Source organism: Heterodontus francisci, chromosome 3 (genome assembly GCF_036365525.1).
Source record: "Heterodontus francisci isolate sHetFra1 chromosome 3, sHetFra1.hap1, whole genome shotgun sequence".
In the NCBI taxonomy this organism is placed as follows: Eukaryota; Metazoa; Chordata; class Chondrichthyes; order Heterodontiformes; family Heterodontidae; genus Heterodontus; species Heterodontus francisci.
Window position 1 is genome coordinate 75624983 of NC_090373.1, and position 13719 is coordinate 75638701.

Below are 13719 nucleotides of genomic sequence, written 5' to 3' on the forward strand. Positions count from 1 at the left end.
TCTGGCAGTGCAGTCGGGCTGCTCCCTCAGGCAGTGCAGTAGGGCAGCAGCTTGCAGACTCACCTCTGGCAGTGCAGTGGAATTGCAGCTTGCAGAGACTCCCTCTGGCAGTGCAGCAAGGCCACAGCTTGCAGAGTCTCCCTCTGGCAATGCAGTGGGGCCGCAGCTTGCAGACTCGCCCTCTGGCAGTGCGGCGGGGACGCGACTTGCAGACTCGCCCTCTGGCAGTGCGGCCAGTCTGCAGCGTCAGTCATTGAGTGAATCCTCCTGACCGGGGAGGGGAGGGGAGGGGAGGGGAGGGGCCGGCATGCTGTGCGCGGGGAGGATGCTGGCCGCCATGTTGTGGGGAAGTCAGTGAATTTCTGTCGCGTAAAAAGACATAGAAAAGCCGCTTAATCTGTCACTATCCTCACGCACTGCCTGTGAGTATCGCCTGGGGAACCGCCACAAACAACACAGCGCATCGGCGATCCGACAGTATGAGCGCAGTTTAAAAAAAAAACAGCTAATTGCCACAGCACCAAGATAAAGGGAAGCGGGGTCGAGGCCGGGGTTAGTGTCTGGGAGTCGGGTCGAGCCTGGGCTCGATGTAGCCGCCCGGTGCTTGTTGCTGCTGCCGGGCCCGCTCGTCTGATGCGATGTTTTCTCCCCCGCAGGTTTCCAGGGAATGAATACTCCATGTGTCCTCCTGGGCATGAATGAAGTGGCCTGGCAGCAGGAGTCGGCGCGGATGATGCACGGCGGCGGGGCTCCTCCGGACGGCGGCAGCGGGATGGTGCTGAGCTCGGCGGCAGGGGTAGCTCTGGGCCCCGGGGCGGGCCCCGCGTCCAACAACACCGGAGTGCAGCCCCCTCTCAGCGGCCGCTCTCAAGACGACGCCACGGTGGGTTACTTCTTCCAGAGGCAGCCGGGGGAGCAGCTGGGCGGCTACTCGAGTAAACACCGTTGGCCCACGGGCGACGGAGTCCATGTTGAGCATCAGGTGGGTTCTCCCAAGTTATTGTTGTTAATTGATTTTCTGTTGGATGGGGGTGAAATTTAGTCATCTGTAATATTTCTGTTCTGTTTGCATGTTCCGAACTTTCTGTTTTAACTATGAGATGACTTGCTGTTTTTATGTAGGGAAGCAGTATTGTAAGTTTATTGCTCTTTGTTGTTTACACCTCTCGACCAATGTTAAAGAAAAGCGCAGTTTGTTTTCGATGTACACGAAATGCATTCATTGTTTCGAAAGTTTTCAGTATCTCATCCTGTTAGTAATCTTTAAATATTGTTTCCTTTCCCCAATGTTGTATTGCTAAACTTGAAACGGCCTTTTACTAGTCAGTGTTTTTACAGTATGACTTCTTCCTGCTAATTCTAAGCAAAATGGTGTATTTAAATCATATTTTATTTACGAAGTGGATTTCTCCAATGATGGCTCCAATTTCTCCCACAACCAGCTGTCTATACTTTTACGGTTAACTACATGATTGAGTTTTACATGTAGCACTGCAACAGTATATCCATATTTGTTGATTTCACAACATCTTTCCATATCAACAACTAATAATCTTAAACCTCTGAGTTCTTTTTCTGTCTGGCCGCCTTACGCCCTATTACTAAACTGACAGACTTTTAAATGTTTGGAAATTAAACTTAGACTTTTTTAAGAGCAGATATATTTGTAGATCACATTTAGAAACTAACCAGTATGTACAAAAACAATCATTTTAAAATTGTGACCCAAGTACACGTCTGCTTAGTCTTGCAGCATTGCAATGGGCCATTATTTTTTGTGAAGTTGAGTTTTCACTTGATGTGTTAAAAAGTGTGCAGTTATCTTTTATGATCATATTTGTCCTGTTTTTATGATTATTCCTGTTTTAAAGCTGGGGTTTCTGGGAAGGAGGAGAAAGAAGTTCAAATATTTTGAAGTTGTTTTAGTATTTTGTAAACAGAAATGTTTCCTATATATTTTGTCTTGCATGTGCAGATTAATGTAGAGATGTCTGACTGACAGCTGGTGGGCTATGTGTCGGCAGTGGAACCTTTTGTAACTCCCTCCTGTAGCCTTCTAAAACCACTTAACAAATTTACTGCTTGTAATTTGGGGAGGGAGGAGTACTTGGTGTACTCATATTTTGTTTTGCCTTGCAATTCTTTATTCTGTGAGTTTTTGTTTGGAATTCTCAAATTGTCATACGTGAACCTGATGCTGGTATTTTTATTAAATCTACTTATTTTATGACAGTCTTGTGGATCTAGTTTGTTCTTGATCCAAAAATATGTTGCTGGGATACGAGAGGTGAATCTAGCAGTGTAAATGGAGGAGTTAGTTTACTGACAGTTCTTCCAGAATCCAAAATAAAACATAGGCATAAATGTGGCATAATCTTATTTAAATGGTTCAAGAAAACAAAGTTTAGACACTCCAGATGTACAGTAATCTGGCAGATCAATTCCAATGTAAGCAGACAACAAATGTTTTTGTTTACATTGAAACATTTGAAAACAACTATATTCAAAAGAGATTTGAATTACATGGTATTCATAATTTTAGGTACTGTTGATTTTTATTTGAAAGGAAAGATGTTCTTAGAACATAGCTTTAAGTTGCTCTGTGCAAAGAAATGTTGTGTTTCTGTGTTTGGAGTACATTGATGTGAACCGTGTTCTGAATGCACTGACATTTTGGACTAGATTTTCTGCCTGTTGATTATGAAAGGACAGAACCTAATTGATAGCTGTGGCTCCCCCTCGCACATTCCTGCTTTCAGGCCTTCATATTTATCATCTCTCTTTCAAGTGTGGACTGTTTTGAAATGTTCGTTATAAATGAGACTAAAGTCATTACAAATTGATACACTTATCAACATAAGTCCAAGGGACACAGACTTGAACGAATGTGGCAGACAACTAGTTTAGCCACTCATCTGGAATGCACTGATAATTCCTGACTCCTTTTCTCTACTATAACCTGCCGTCTTAAACCCTTCACCTCCAACAAGTGCTAGAAGCTCATGGACTTCTTTGTCACTAGGATTGAGACCATGTGATCAACTGTCTCTGCCACTTCCATCACTGAGTCATGTCAGGATATTAGGGCAGATGGCCAGAAGGTTGGCCAGAGGTAGTTTTTAAGGAACATCTTTAAGGAGGAAAGTGAGGTAGAAAGGCAGAGAGGTTTAGGGAGGGGATTTCAGCGATCAGGGCCACCAGTGGCGGAGCAAATAACTTGGATGCCCAAGAGGCCAGAATTAGGTGAGTGCACATATCTTTGAGAGTTGTGGGGCTGGAGGAGATTACAGAGATAGGGAGAGGCGATGGAGGAATTTGAAAACAAGGATGAAAATGTTAAAATTGAGGCGTTGCTTGACCGGACCAGGAGCCAATGTCAGTTAATGAGCACAGTGTTAATGGGTGAACGGGACTTGGTGTGAGCAATAATGCAGGCAGCAGAGTTTTGGATAACCCTGAAGTTTACTTTTTAGTGATCCTTTGAAACACCTTGGGACCTTTTATTGCATTAAAGGCGTTCTATAAATTCAAGTTGTGAAGATAATATTGTTCACCTAGCTTAAAATGTGTAATTTAGGTGCTATTTGCACAAGAGAATACTATTTTCTTGGGAACCAAGGCAAAATATTGTTGTGTTTGGGGAACCACTATATAGTGTTTCTACTATTTGTAGTGAAGAATTTAAAATTAGATTATAATGTTCATATTTATGCATTGCAGATGACTGTTATTTATCTTGGAAACTGGTTTGAAAAAAACTGCTTTTCATTCCTAATCTCCCAAATATTGCTTCAGTACATATGAGTCTGGGTATTGCCATTAATTCCTGCTGTTACTACAATGTTAAGTTTAAGTTGAGATGTTGTAACGAAGTTGTGTGGTATAGTGGAACATGAAATACAAAAACGATGTTGACTTTCAAACTGCTGAATGGAGCTGCTTCTATATTGTACTGCAAGTTGTACTAGTGTTACCGACTCCCAGCATGGATCTTGTGCAGCCAGCTGCAACTCGATAGTAAATGTGAGATTTACCAAGGCTGACAGCTAGCAGCTTCATTTTTGCCAGATCTTCTGATGAGCATAGAATGCGTATGAGTAGCAGACTTGATGAAGGGACAGCATTCTTGGTTTAACCTTAACTGAGTCCTCCTCAACTGTTTAGATGATTTTAAAGATATTTGTTCAGGTTGAATTTTGGAGGATGGTTTCCATAAGGTGACTGATCTTGCTTCTAAGTCTCATTCATTTACACCGCAGCAGAATCATAAACCCAGTTTTCCACGGGTCAGTAATTCTATCATTGGAATAAGGATGTTGGATTTAGAAAAAAATGCCTTGGATTTATATAAGTACTGTTCATGTCCTCAGTGCACCCAAAGTTCTTTTTAGCCATTGAAATATTTTGAATGTCAGTCACTTGTAAGCAAATACAGCAGCCAATTTATACACAGATAAATATGTCATACAGCAATGAGATAAGTGATCAGGTAATCTTTCTCTGATGTTGGTTGAGATGTTGGCCTGGACATTTAGCAATGTAAATGTTGGGAGGCAACTTAAAGATGCTGGTCTTTCAGAATTAAACCTAATGAAGGTGTAAAGGGAGCTTGCAACAATAAGAAAAATGCTTGAACTTACGGAGGGAAAAAAAGCTTATCCACAATACCATTATTTACTTATTGTACAGTAAAAATGTATGTCCTTTGCTATTGGCTTAAACTAGTTGAGAGTTAAAGTATTGATTTTTTTATATAAATGATTTGATTTGTCTGCAGCCTTGCATAACAGTTTGCTGTATCAGCAAATTGATACATACCGTTGAACATATATATTAAAGTTGTCAAGAGCAGGTATGAATTGGCTATCTCACTTGGTTATGCATGTGTATCTTGGTTTAACATGATGTGTACAGTCCTGTTTTCAATCCCTGTTCTTAAACTAGTTTTAGGGGGAGAAAAAGTCACATTTAAGGTAATTACTCATTAAGTGATAACTTAATAATTCAAATTGCTTTTACCACTACTTGGAATTTCATCCTAGTGCGATAGAGCTCAAAATGATCTCTGGACGCAACCAGAGTTTGGAAGGGTAAAGTCTTTAACTGTATTAATGTGCCATGCTCACTGACTACTGACTTACATTGGCTTCTGGTCCACCAAAGCCTCGACTTTAAAATTCTCATTTTTGTGTTCAGGTCCTCCATGGCCTGTAACATCCACCAGCCCTACAGTCCTCCAAGAATTCTCCATCCCTCCAATTCTGGCCTCTCTTGTGCGTCTCCCACTTATTTGCCTCACTATTGGCAGCCATGTCTTCAGCTCTCTAGGCCCTGAATTCTACAATTCCCTCTCTAAACCATTTCACTGTGCCTCCTTTTAAGGTGCCCCTTAGTACCTCTTTGACCAAGCTGTTAGTCATTTGTCTTAATATGTATTTCTTTGCCTCTGTGTCAATTCCTGAGGATGTTTTATTTGATATGTCAAAAATTACATGTATCCATTATTATGTTTAACTGAATTCCAAATGGGGAATAAAAGCTACAATATGCACTCATTTTTCTTTCTCTTTCCTTTTGATTACAATAAAACTGGTGCAGTCTGAATTAGAGAATCTTTCATTGAATATTGGTGTACATAAAATAGACCACTTGATGGCCATCAAATTAACAAAAACTTTATCCCATGAAAAAAATTAAACACAGTAGTCTGTAAGTTTCTGAACAAATCCAGTAATTTTTAAAATTACATATAATTTACAAGCCAGTAATTGTTGGATGTCAGTTGCTTTTATATTGGGTGAGAGCTATGATTGTTCTGGTACGTCCTAAAGTGGAGGTCTCACATAACGGTCTGCCTTCTGAATGTTAAACAGTTTGGACTTGCTAAAATTGATGACCTCAATATTTTTCAAGCACTTGAATTTTATTCATGAACTGCTCTTGTCTTATGCAAGATCTGGAAGCCATTGATGTTGTGCAGTTGTTTTTAGTGGATCACAGCAGTTTTACATTTGACTTGCAACTGGCTTTAAGATCTACACATTGGAAGCTGGCAATGCAAGTGCACTAAAAACAGTTTGAGTAAAATTTGAGTGTTTAAAAATTATAATTTTGTATCTTTACATATAATAGCTTTGACATCACTAAGGTGGAATGCGAACTTGGTAGGGTATTCTCTGAATATTTCACATGCTTGTGAATATTGACATGTTCTGTGTTGATGTATGATGTATGCACTGAATTATTATTGAATGTAATTGCTTAAGTTTATCATGAAATATAACAGTGAAACTTCAATTATGTAACAGAATGGAGGAAACTGGGTAAATAACCTGGAATTTTCTACCTTATACCATTGTGGAAGGACCACCACCACAAAAACAGTAATGATTCAAGGAAAATGCCCACCTCTGCCACCTCGAGGCAACTAGGATGGGCCAGAGTGGTCAGAATGTTGAACTCGCTACCGCAAGGTGTAGAGTCATACAGCACAGAAACAGGCCCTTCAGCCTATCATGTCCATGCTGGCCTTCACGCACCTATCTATTCTACTTAGAGCATGGCTACCCGACCCAAACCCGACCAGACGTGTCGGGTTTAGGTCGGGTCACTCTTCCGGGTCCGGCATTCGGGCTTGGTTTGGGAGGGGCCAGGTTGGATACAGTGCTGCCTTTTGCTGGGAGGGAAAAGCTTCAAAATTTGAACAGCCAGGACGTCTAGGCAGGAAACGTGCATCCGGACTCTGCACTAGTCTGCAGTGAGCGAGTGAACGTCTCCATTCCATCCAAGGTTGAGCACAACCTCTTTGATATAATTAACTTCATTCCAGTGGTCAGGTCGGGTGTGGGAAAAAAATCAAAGGACTGTGGCCTGGTTTGGGTTGGATGTGGTTCTGTCGGGCCCGGGTCGGGTTTCAGTTGCATACCCGAGCAGGCCTTTAATTCTAATCCCATTTTCCAGCACTTAACCCATAGCCTTGTATGTTATGCCGTTTCACGTGCTCATCTAGATACTACTTAAATGTTGTGAGGATTCCTGCCCCTACCACCCCTTCAGGCAGTGCGTTCCAGATTCCAACCACCCTTTGGGTAAAATATTTTTTCCTCAAATCCCCTCTAAACTTCCTGCCCCTTACCTATGCCCCCTAGTTATTGACCCCTCTGCTAAGGGAATAAGTTCTCCCTATCTACCCTTTCTATGCCCCTCACAATTTTGTCTCAGGTCTCCCCTCAACCTTCCCTGCTCTAAGGAAAGCAACCCTAGCCTACCCAGTCTCTCTTCATGGCTGAAATGCTCCAGCCCAGGCAACATCCTGGTGAATCTCCTCTGCACTCCCTCCAGTGCAATCACATCCTTCCTAGAGTGTGGCGACCAGAACTGTACACAGTACTCCAGCTGTGGCCTAACTAGCGTTTGATACAGTTCCATCATAACCTTCCTGCTCTTATGTTCTGTGCCTCAGCTAATAAAGGCAAGTATCCTATATGTCTTCCTAACCACTTTATCTACCTGTGCTGCTGTCTTCAGTGATCTGTGGACAAGTACACCAAGGTCCCTCTGACCCTCTGTACTTCCTAGGGTCCTACCACCCATTTTATATTCCCTTGCCTTGTTAGTCCTCCCAAAATGCATCACCTCACAGTTTTCAGGATTAAATTCCATTTGCCACTGCTCTGTCCATCTTACCAGCCCATTTATATTGTCCTGTAATCTAAGGCTTTCCTCCACATTATTTACAACACTATTTCCTTAGAGCAGAGAAGGCTGAGGGTGGACATGATTGAGCTATACAAAATTATGAGGGGCATTGATAGGTTAGATAGGAATAAACTTTTTCCCTTAGCAGAGGGGTCAATAACCAGGGGGCATTGATTTAAGGGAAGGGGCAGGAGATGTAGAGGGGATTTGAGGAAAAATCTTTTCACCCAGAGGGTGTTTGGAATCTGGAACGTACTGCCTGAAGAGGTGGTAGAGTCAGGAACCATCACAACATTTAAGAAGTATTTAGATGAGCACTTGAAACGCAATAGCATATAAGGCTACGGACCAAGTGCTAGAAAATGGGATTTGAATAGGTAGGTGCTTGATGGCCGTCACCAACACGATGGGCCTGTTTCTGTGCTGTAGGACTCTGACTCTAACACCACCAATTTTTGTGTCATCTGCGAACTTGCTGATCATACCTCCTATATTCACGTCTAAATCATTAATGGACAATACAAACAGCAAGGAGCCTGGCACCGATCCCTGTAGTACACCACTGGTCATAGGCTTCCAATCGCAAAAACAATCCTCGACCATCACCCTCTGCCTCCTGCCACTAAGCCAATTTTGTATCCAATTTTCCAAATTGCCCAGATCCCATGGGCTCTTAGCTTCTTGACCAATCTCCCATGCAGGCCCTTATCAAAAGCCTTACTGAAGTCCATGTAGACTACAGCAACTGCTTTACCCTCGTCTACACATCTAGTCTCCTCCTTGAAAAATTCTTAGGCGTGATCTCCCCCTTACAAAGCCATGCTGACTATCCTTGATTAATCCCTTCCTTCCTGTAAATTTCTGTGCAATCTTTCTGTGGGCAAAATTGCTATTTTTTGTTTTTACATAACTTACAGTACTTCAGAGTAATTCAAACCTGTGAAATGTTTAGGGATGTTTTTGAAACCGGATAAGTCATTATGTAAATATATCACTTCTTTCATAGCAACATAGGAAATAGACGCAGAAGTCCGCCATCCGGCCCCTAGAGCCTGCCCCGCCATTCACCAGATTGTGGCTGATCTACCTCAACGCCATTTTTCTGCACTATCCCCATATCTCTTTATATTTTTAATACCTAAAAATCTATCGATCTCTGTCTTGATCAAACTCAATGATTGAGGCTCCACAGCCCTCTGGGGTAGAGAATTCCAAAGATTTACCATTCTGAGGGAAGAAATTCCTAATCTCAGTCCTAAATGGACCTCTTATTCTGAGACTGTGTCCCCTGGTTCTAGACACCCCAGCCAGGGGAAACATCCTTCCTGCATCAAACATGTCAAGTCCTGTAAGAATTTTTTGTGCTTCAATGAGATCACCTCTAATTCTTAACTCTGTAGCATACAGGCCCAGTCTCCTCAATTTCTCCTCATAGGATAATCACATCATCCCAGGAATCATAGAGTCATAGAGAACAAAGAACAGTACAGCACAGGAACAGGCCATTCGGCCCTCCAAGCCTGCGCCGATCTTGATGCCTGCCGAAACTAAAACCTTCTGCCCTTCCGGGGACCGTATCCCTCTATTCCCATCCTATTCATGTATTTGTCAAGCTGCCTCTTAAACGTCGCTATCGTACCTGCTTCCACCACCTCCCCTGGCAGAAAGTTCCAGGCACTCACCACCCTCTGTGTAAAGAACGTGCCTCGCACATCCCCTCTCACCTTAAACCTATGTCCTCCAGTAACTGACTCTTCCACCCTGGGAAAAAGCTTCTGACTCTGCACTCTGTTCCATGCCGCTCATAACTTTGTAAACCTCTATCATGTCGCCCCTCCACCTCCGTCGTTCCAGTGAAAACAATCCGAGTTTATCCAACCTCTCCTCATAGCTAATGCCCTCCAGACCAGGCAACATCCTCTTTTGTACCCTCTCCAAAGCCTCCACGTCCTTCTGGTAGTGTGGTGACCAGAATTGCACGCAATATTCTAAGTGTGGCCCAACTAAAGTTCTGTGCAGCTGCAGCATGACTTGCCAATTTTTATACTCTATGCCCCGACCGATGAAGGCAAGCATGCCGTATGCCTTCTTGACTACCTTATCCACCTGCGTTGCCACTTTCAGTGACCTGTGGACCTGTACGCCTAGATCTCTCTGCCTGTCAATACTCCTAAGGGTTCTGCCATTTACTGTATACTTCCCACCTGCATTACATCTTCCAAAATGCATTACCTCACATTTGTCCGGATTAAACTCCATCTGCTATTTCTCCGCCCAAGTCTCCAATCGATCTATATCCTGCTGCATCCTCTGACAATCCTCATCACTATCCGCAACTCCACCAACCTTTGTGTTGTCCGCAAACCTACTAATCAGACCAGCTACATTTTCCTCCAAATCATTTATATATACTACAAACAGCAAAGGTCCCAGCACAGATCCCTGCGGAACACCACTAGTTACAGCCCTCCATTCAGAAAAGCACCCTTCCACTGCTACCCTCTGTCTTCTATGACTGAGCCAGTTCTGTATCCATCTTGCCAGCTCACCTCTGATCCCGTGTGACTTCACCTTTTGTCCCAGTCTGCCATGAGGGACCTTGTCAAAGGCTTTACTGAAGTTCATATAGATAACATCCACTGCCCTTCCTTCATCAATCATCTTTGTCACTTCCTCAAAAAACTCAATCAAATTAGTGAGACACAACCTCCACTTCACAAAACCATGCTGCCTCTCGCTAATAAGTTAGTTTGTTTCCTAATGGGAGTAAATCCTGTCCCGAAGAATCCTCTCTCTCAATTTCCCTACCGCTGAAGTAAGGCTCACTGGCCTATAATTTCCTGGATTATCCTTGCTACCCTTCTTAAACAAAGGAACAACATTGGCTATTCTCCAGTGCTCTGGGATCTCACCTGTAGCCAATGAGGATGCAAAGATTTCTGTCAAGGCCCCAGCAATTTCTTCCCTTGCCACCCTTAGTAGGATTAGTATAACATGGGTGGTTGATGGTCGGCACAGACTCGGTGGGCCGAAGGGCCTGTTTCAGTGCTGTATCTCTAAACTAAACTAAACCTCCTCCTTTTTGATAATGAGATGACTGAGACTATCTACACTCCCTTCTTTCGGCTCATCATCCACCAAGTCCTTCTCTTTGGTGAATACTGTTGCAAAGTACTCATTTAGTACCTCGCCCATTTCCTCTGGCTCCACTCATAGATTCCCTTCTCTGTCCTTGAGTGGGCCAACCCTTTCTCTAGTTACCCTCTTGCTCTTTATATACATATAAAAAGCCTTGGGATTTTCCTTAATCTTGTTTGCCAATGACCTTTCATGACCCCTTTTAGCCCTCCTGACTCCTTGCTTAAGTTCCTTTCTACTGTCTTTATATTCCTCAAGGGATTCGTCTGTTCCTAGCCTTCCAGCCCTTACGAATGCTTCCTTTTTCTTTTTGACTAGGCTCACAATATCCCGCGTTATCCAAGGTTCCCGAAACTTGCCAAACTTATCCTCCTTCCTCACAGGAACATGCTGGTCCTGGATTCTAATCAGCTGACATTTGAAAGACTCCCACATGTCAGATGTTGATTTACCCTCAAACAGCCGCCCCCAATCTAAATTCTTCAGTTCCTGCCTAATATTGTTATAATTAGCCTTCCCCCAATTTAGCACCTTCACCCGAGGACTGCTTTTATCCTCATCCACAAGTACCTTAAAACTTATGGAATTATGGTCACTGTTACCGAAATGCTCCCCCACTGAAACTTCGACCACCTGGCCGGGCTCATTCCCCAATACCAGGTCCAGTACGGCCCCATCCCTAGTTGGACTATCTACATACTGTTTCAAGAAGGCCTCCTTGATGCTCCTTACAAATTCTGCCCCATCCAAGCCCCTAGCACTAAGTGAGTCCCAGTCAATATAGGGGAAGTTAAAATCACCCACCACTACAACCCTGTTACCTTTACATCTTTCCAAAATCTGTCTACATATCTGCTCCTCTACCTCCCGCTGGCTGTTGGGAGGCCTGTAGAAAACCCCTAACATTGTGACTGCACCCTTCCTATTCCTGAGCTCCACCCATATTGCCTCGCTGCACGACCCCTCCGAGGTGTCCTCCCGCAGTACAGCTGTGATATTCTCCTTAACAAGTAATGCAACTCCCCCACCCTTTTTACATCCCCCTCTATCCCGCCTGAAGCTTCTAAATCCTGGAACATTTAGCTGCCAATCCTGTCCTTCCCTCAACCAAGTCTCTGTAATAGCAACAACATCATAGTTCCAAGTACTAATCCAAGCTCTAAGTTCATCTGCCTTACCTGTTCTACTTCTCGCATTGAAACAAATGCACTTCAGACCACCAGTCCCGCTGTGCTCTGCAACATTTCCCTGCCTGCTCTTCCTCTTAGTCTTACTGGCCTTATTTACTAGTTCCCCCTCATTTATTTCACTTGCTGTCCTACTGCTCTGGTTCCCACCCCCCTGCCACACTAGTTTAAACCCTCCCGAGTGACGCATTCCTCCAGTCAGCACTAACCCTGCCCAAGCAGCCCCTGTCATTTACAGGGAGTCACCAATCACAGATAGGGGTCCCGCCTATGCTCTCTGCCTGATGTACAGGGGAGCTGTCAATCAGACGAACCATGGGCTGATTCGTGGGCCAGATGGAAACCTTCAGCGGGCCAGGATCTGGCCCATGGTCAATATGCTGGACAACCCTGCTGTTAAAGCAACGTTATCCAAAAGAAGTTGCCGACTAGCCTTGGTTGTGATGACACTGTTTTAGCCACAAGCACTCATTTTCCTGTACTGTGTGAGCGTGCTTCCCATATCTATCTATCTATATATATATTTGAATATCCACCAGCCTTCAGGAACCAAGGAAGTAAAGCAACCCATTGCGATCAATGAAGAATTGCATATTTTTCTTTTTGTCTTACCAACAAAGATTAAAAACATGTTCAAGTATACAGGCACATGCTGCACAAATAAGTGTTGCGATTTCCTGCGCAATGATCGTGCCTGTACTCATTTTTATTTACTAACCAGAAATACAATTAGCCACGTCTTGTTTCCCAGTTAGTTGTAAGTGTGTAGTGGCTAACTTATTAGATAATACAGTTCTAACAAGAAAGGTCACCATTTTCTCTGGTTGTGGGTTGACCTAACATTAAACCTGCCTGCATAAGCCAATGATCACTTCTTTGTCTTCGTTTTCATCATCTTGAGATGGTAATAATGGGTATGATCTGGTGGCTAGAAACCAAGTTGTGAACATAATTTTCAGTGCAGTTATTTGTCACGCTGTTGTAGAATTTGTCCCACAGTATAGATGGGATGGATACTGTTATAAAAGCAAAGTACTGCAGATGCTGAAAATAGAAATAAAAACAGAAAATACTGGAAATACTCAGATCAGGTAGCATCTGGAGAGCGGAACACAGTTAACGTGCCAGGTCATTGACCTTTCACGAGAACTAGTCATCAGAGGAATGAATACTGTGATGTTGGTAGCTTTTTACTGTTTTCAGACTGCCTCTTGAAGGAATGCATCAGCATAGAGGGCAAAACATTCAAAGGGGGTTATAATGTGATCTTGTTTGGAAGCGGAGCCAGATACTGTAACAAGAAGCCTGTAAGATAAACAAACGGGCTTCCATAGCAATAGTATTGCAGAACTGCCTCAGTGATTCTATAATAAAATGGGGCATCTAAAATGGTGTTTACTTCAGTAGCTGGCATAACAAATGTTGTGATTAGCACTTCATAATTTAAAAGCTTTGACTGTTACACCAAGTGGTAAATAATGTCATCTAATGCACATAATTGGAAATACTGAAGTGCTAACTTCATTCAGTTCATCATATGATTCTTGATCATGTTCTTTGTTTCTTTTCAAATTAGAGATGTAGTGTTTGACATTTAAATGAAACACATTCTGTTAGTTTCATAGTACTGAACAGCAAAGTCCTTGCCCAGGGGAAGAAAACCTCTTTAGTGCCAGTGAGCTCGATCAATAGATGC

At 43.1% G+C, this 13719-nt stretch overlaps 1 protein-coding gene across 10 annotated transcripts in view; it reads left to right on the plus strand.

Moving 5' to 3' along the window:
• The first annotated feature begins 312 nt into the window (after positions 1-312).
• LOC137357234 (pumilio homolog 2) overlaps positions 313-13719 on the plus strand; it is a 172436-nt gene continuing 159029 nt past the window's right edge. For all 10 annotated transcript variants that reach the window (XM_068023412.1, XM_068023431.1, XM_068023422.1 and 7 more), the window contains exons 1-2: positions 313-422; positions 657-982. In XM_068023412.1, coding sequence (XP_067879513.1) covers positions 668-982 — 315 coding nt within the window. In that variant the 5' untranslated portion in view covers positions 313-422; positions 657-667. The remainder of the gene's footprint in view (positions 423-656; positions 983-13719) is intronic.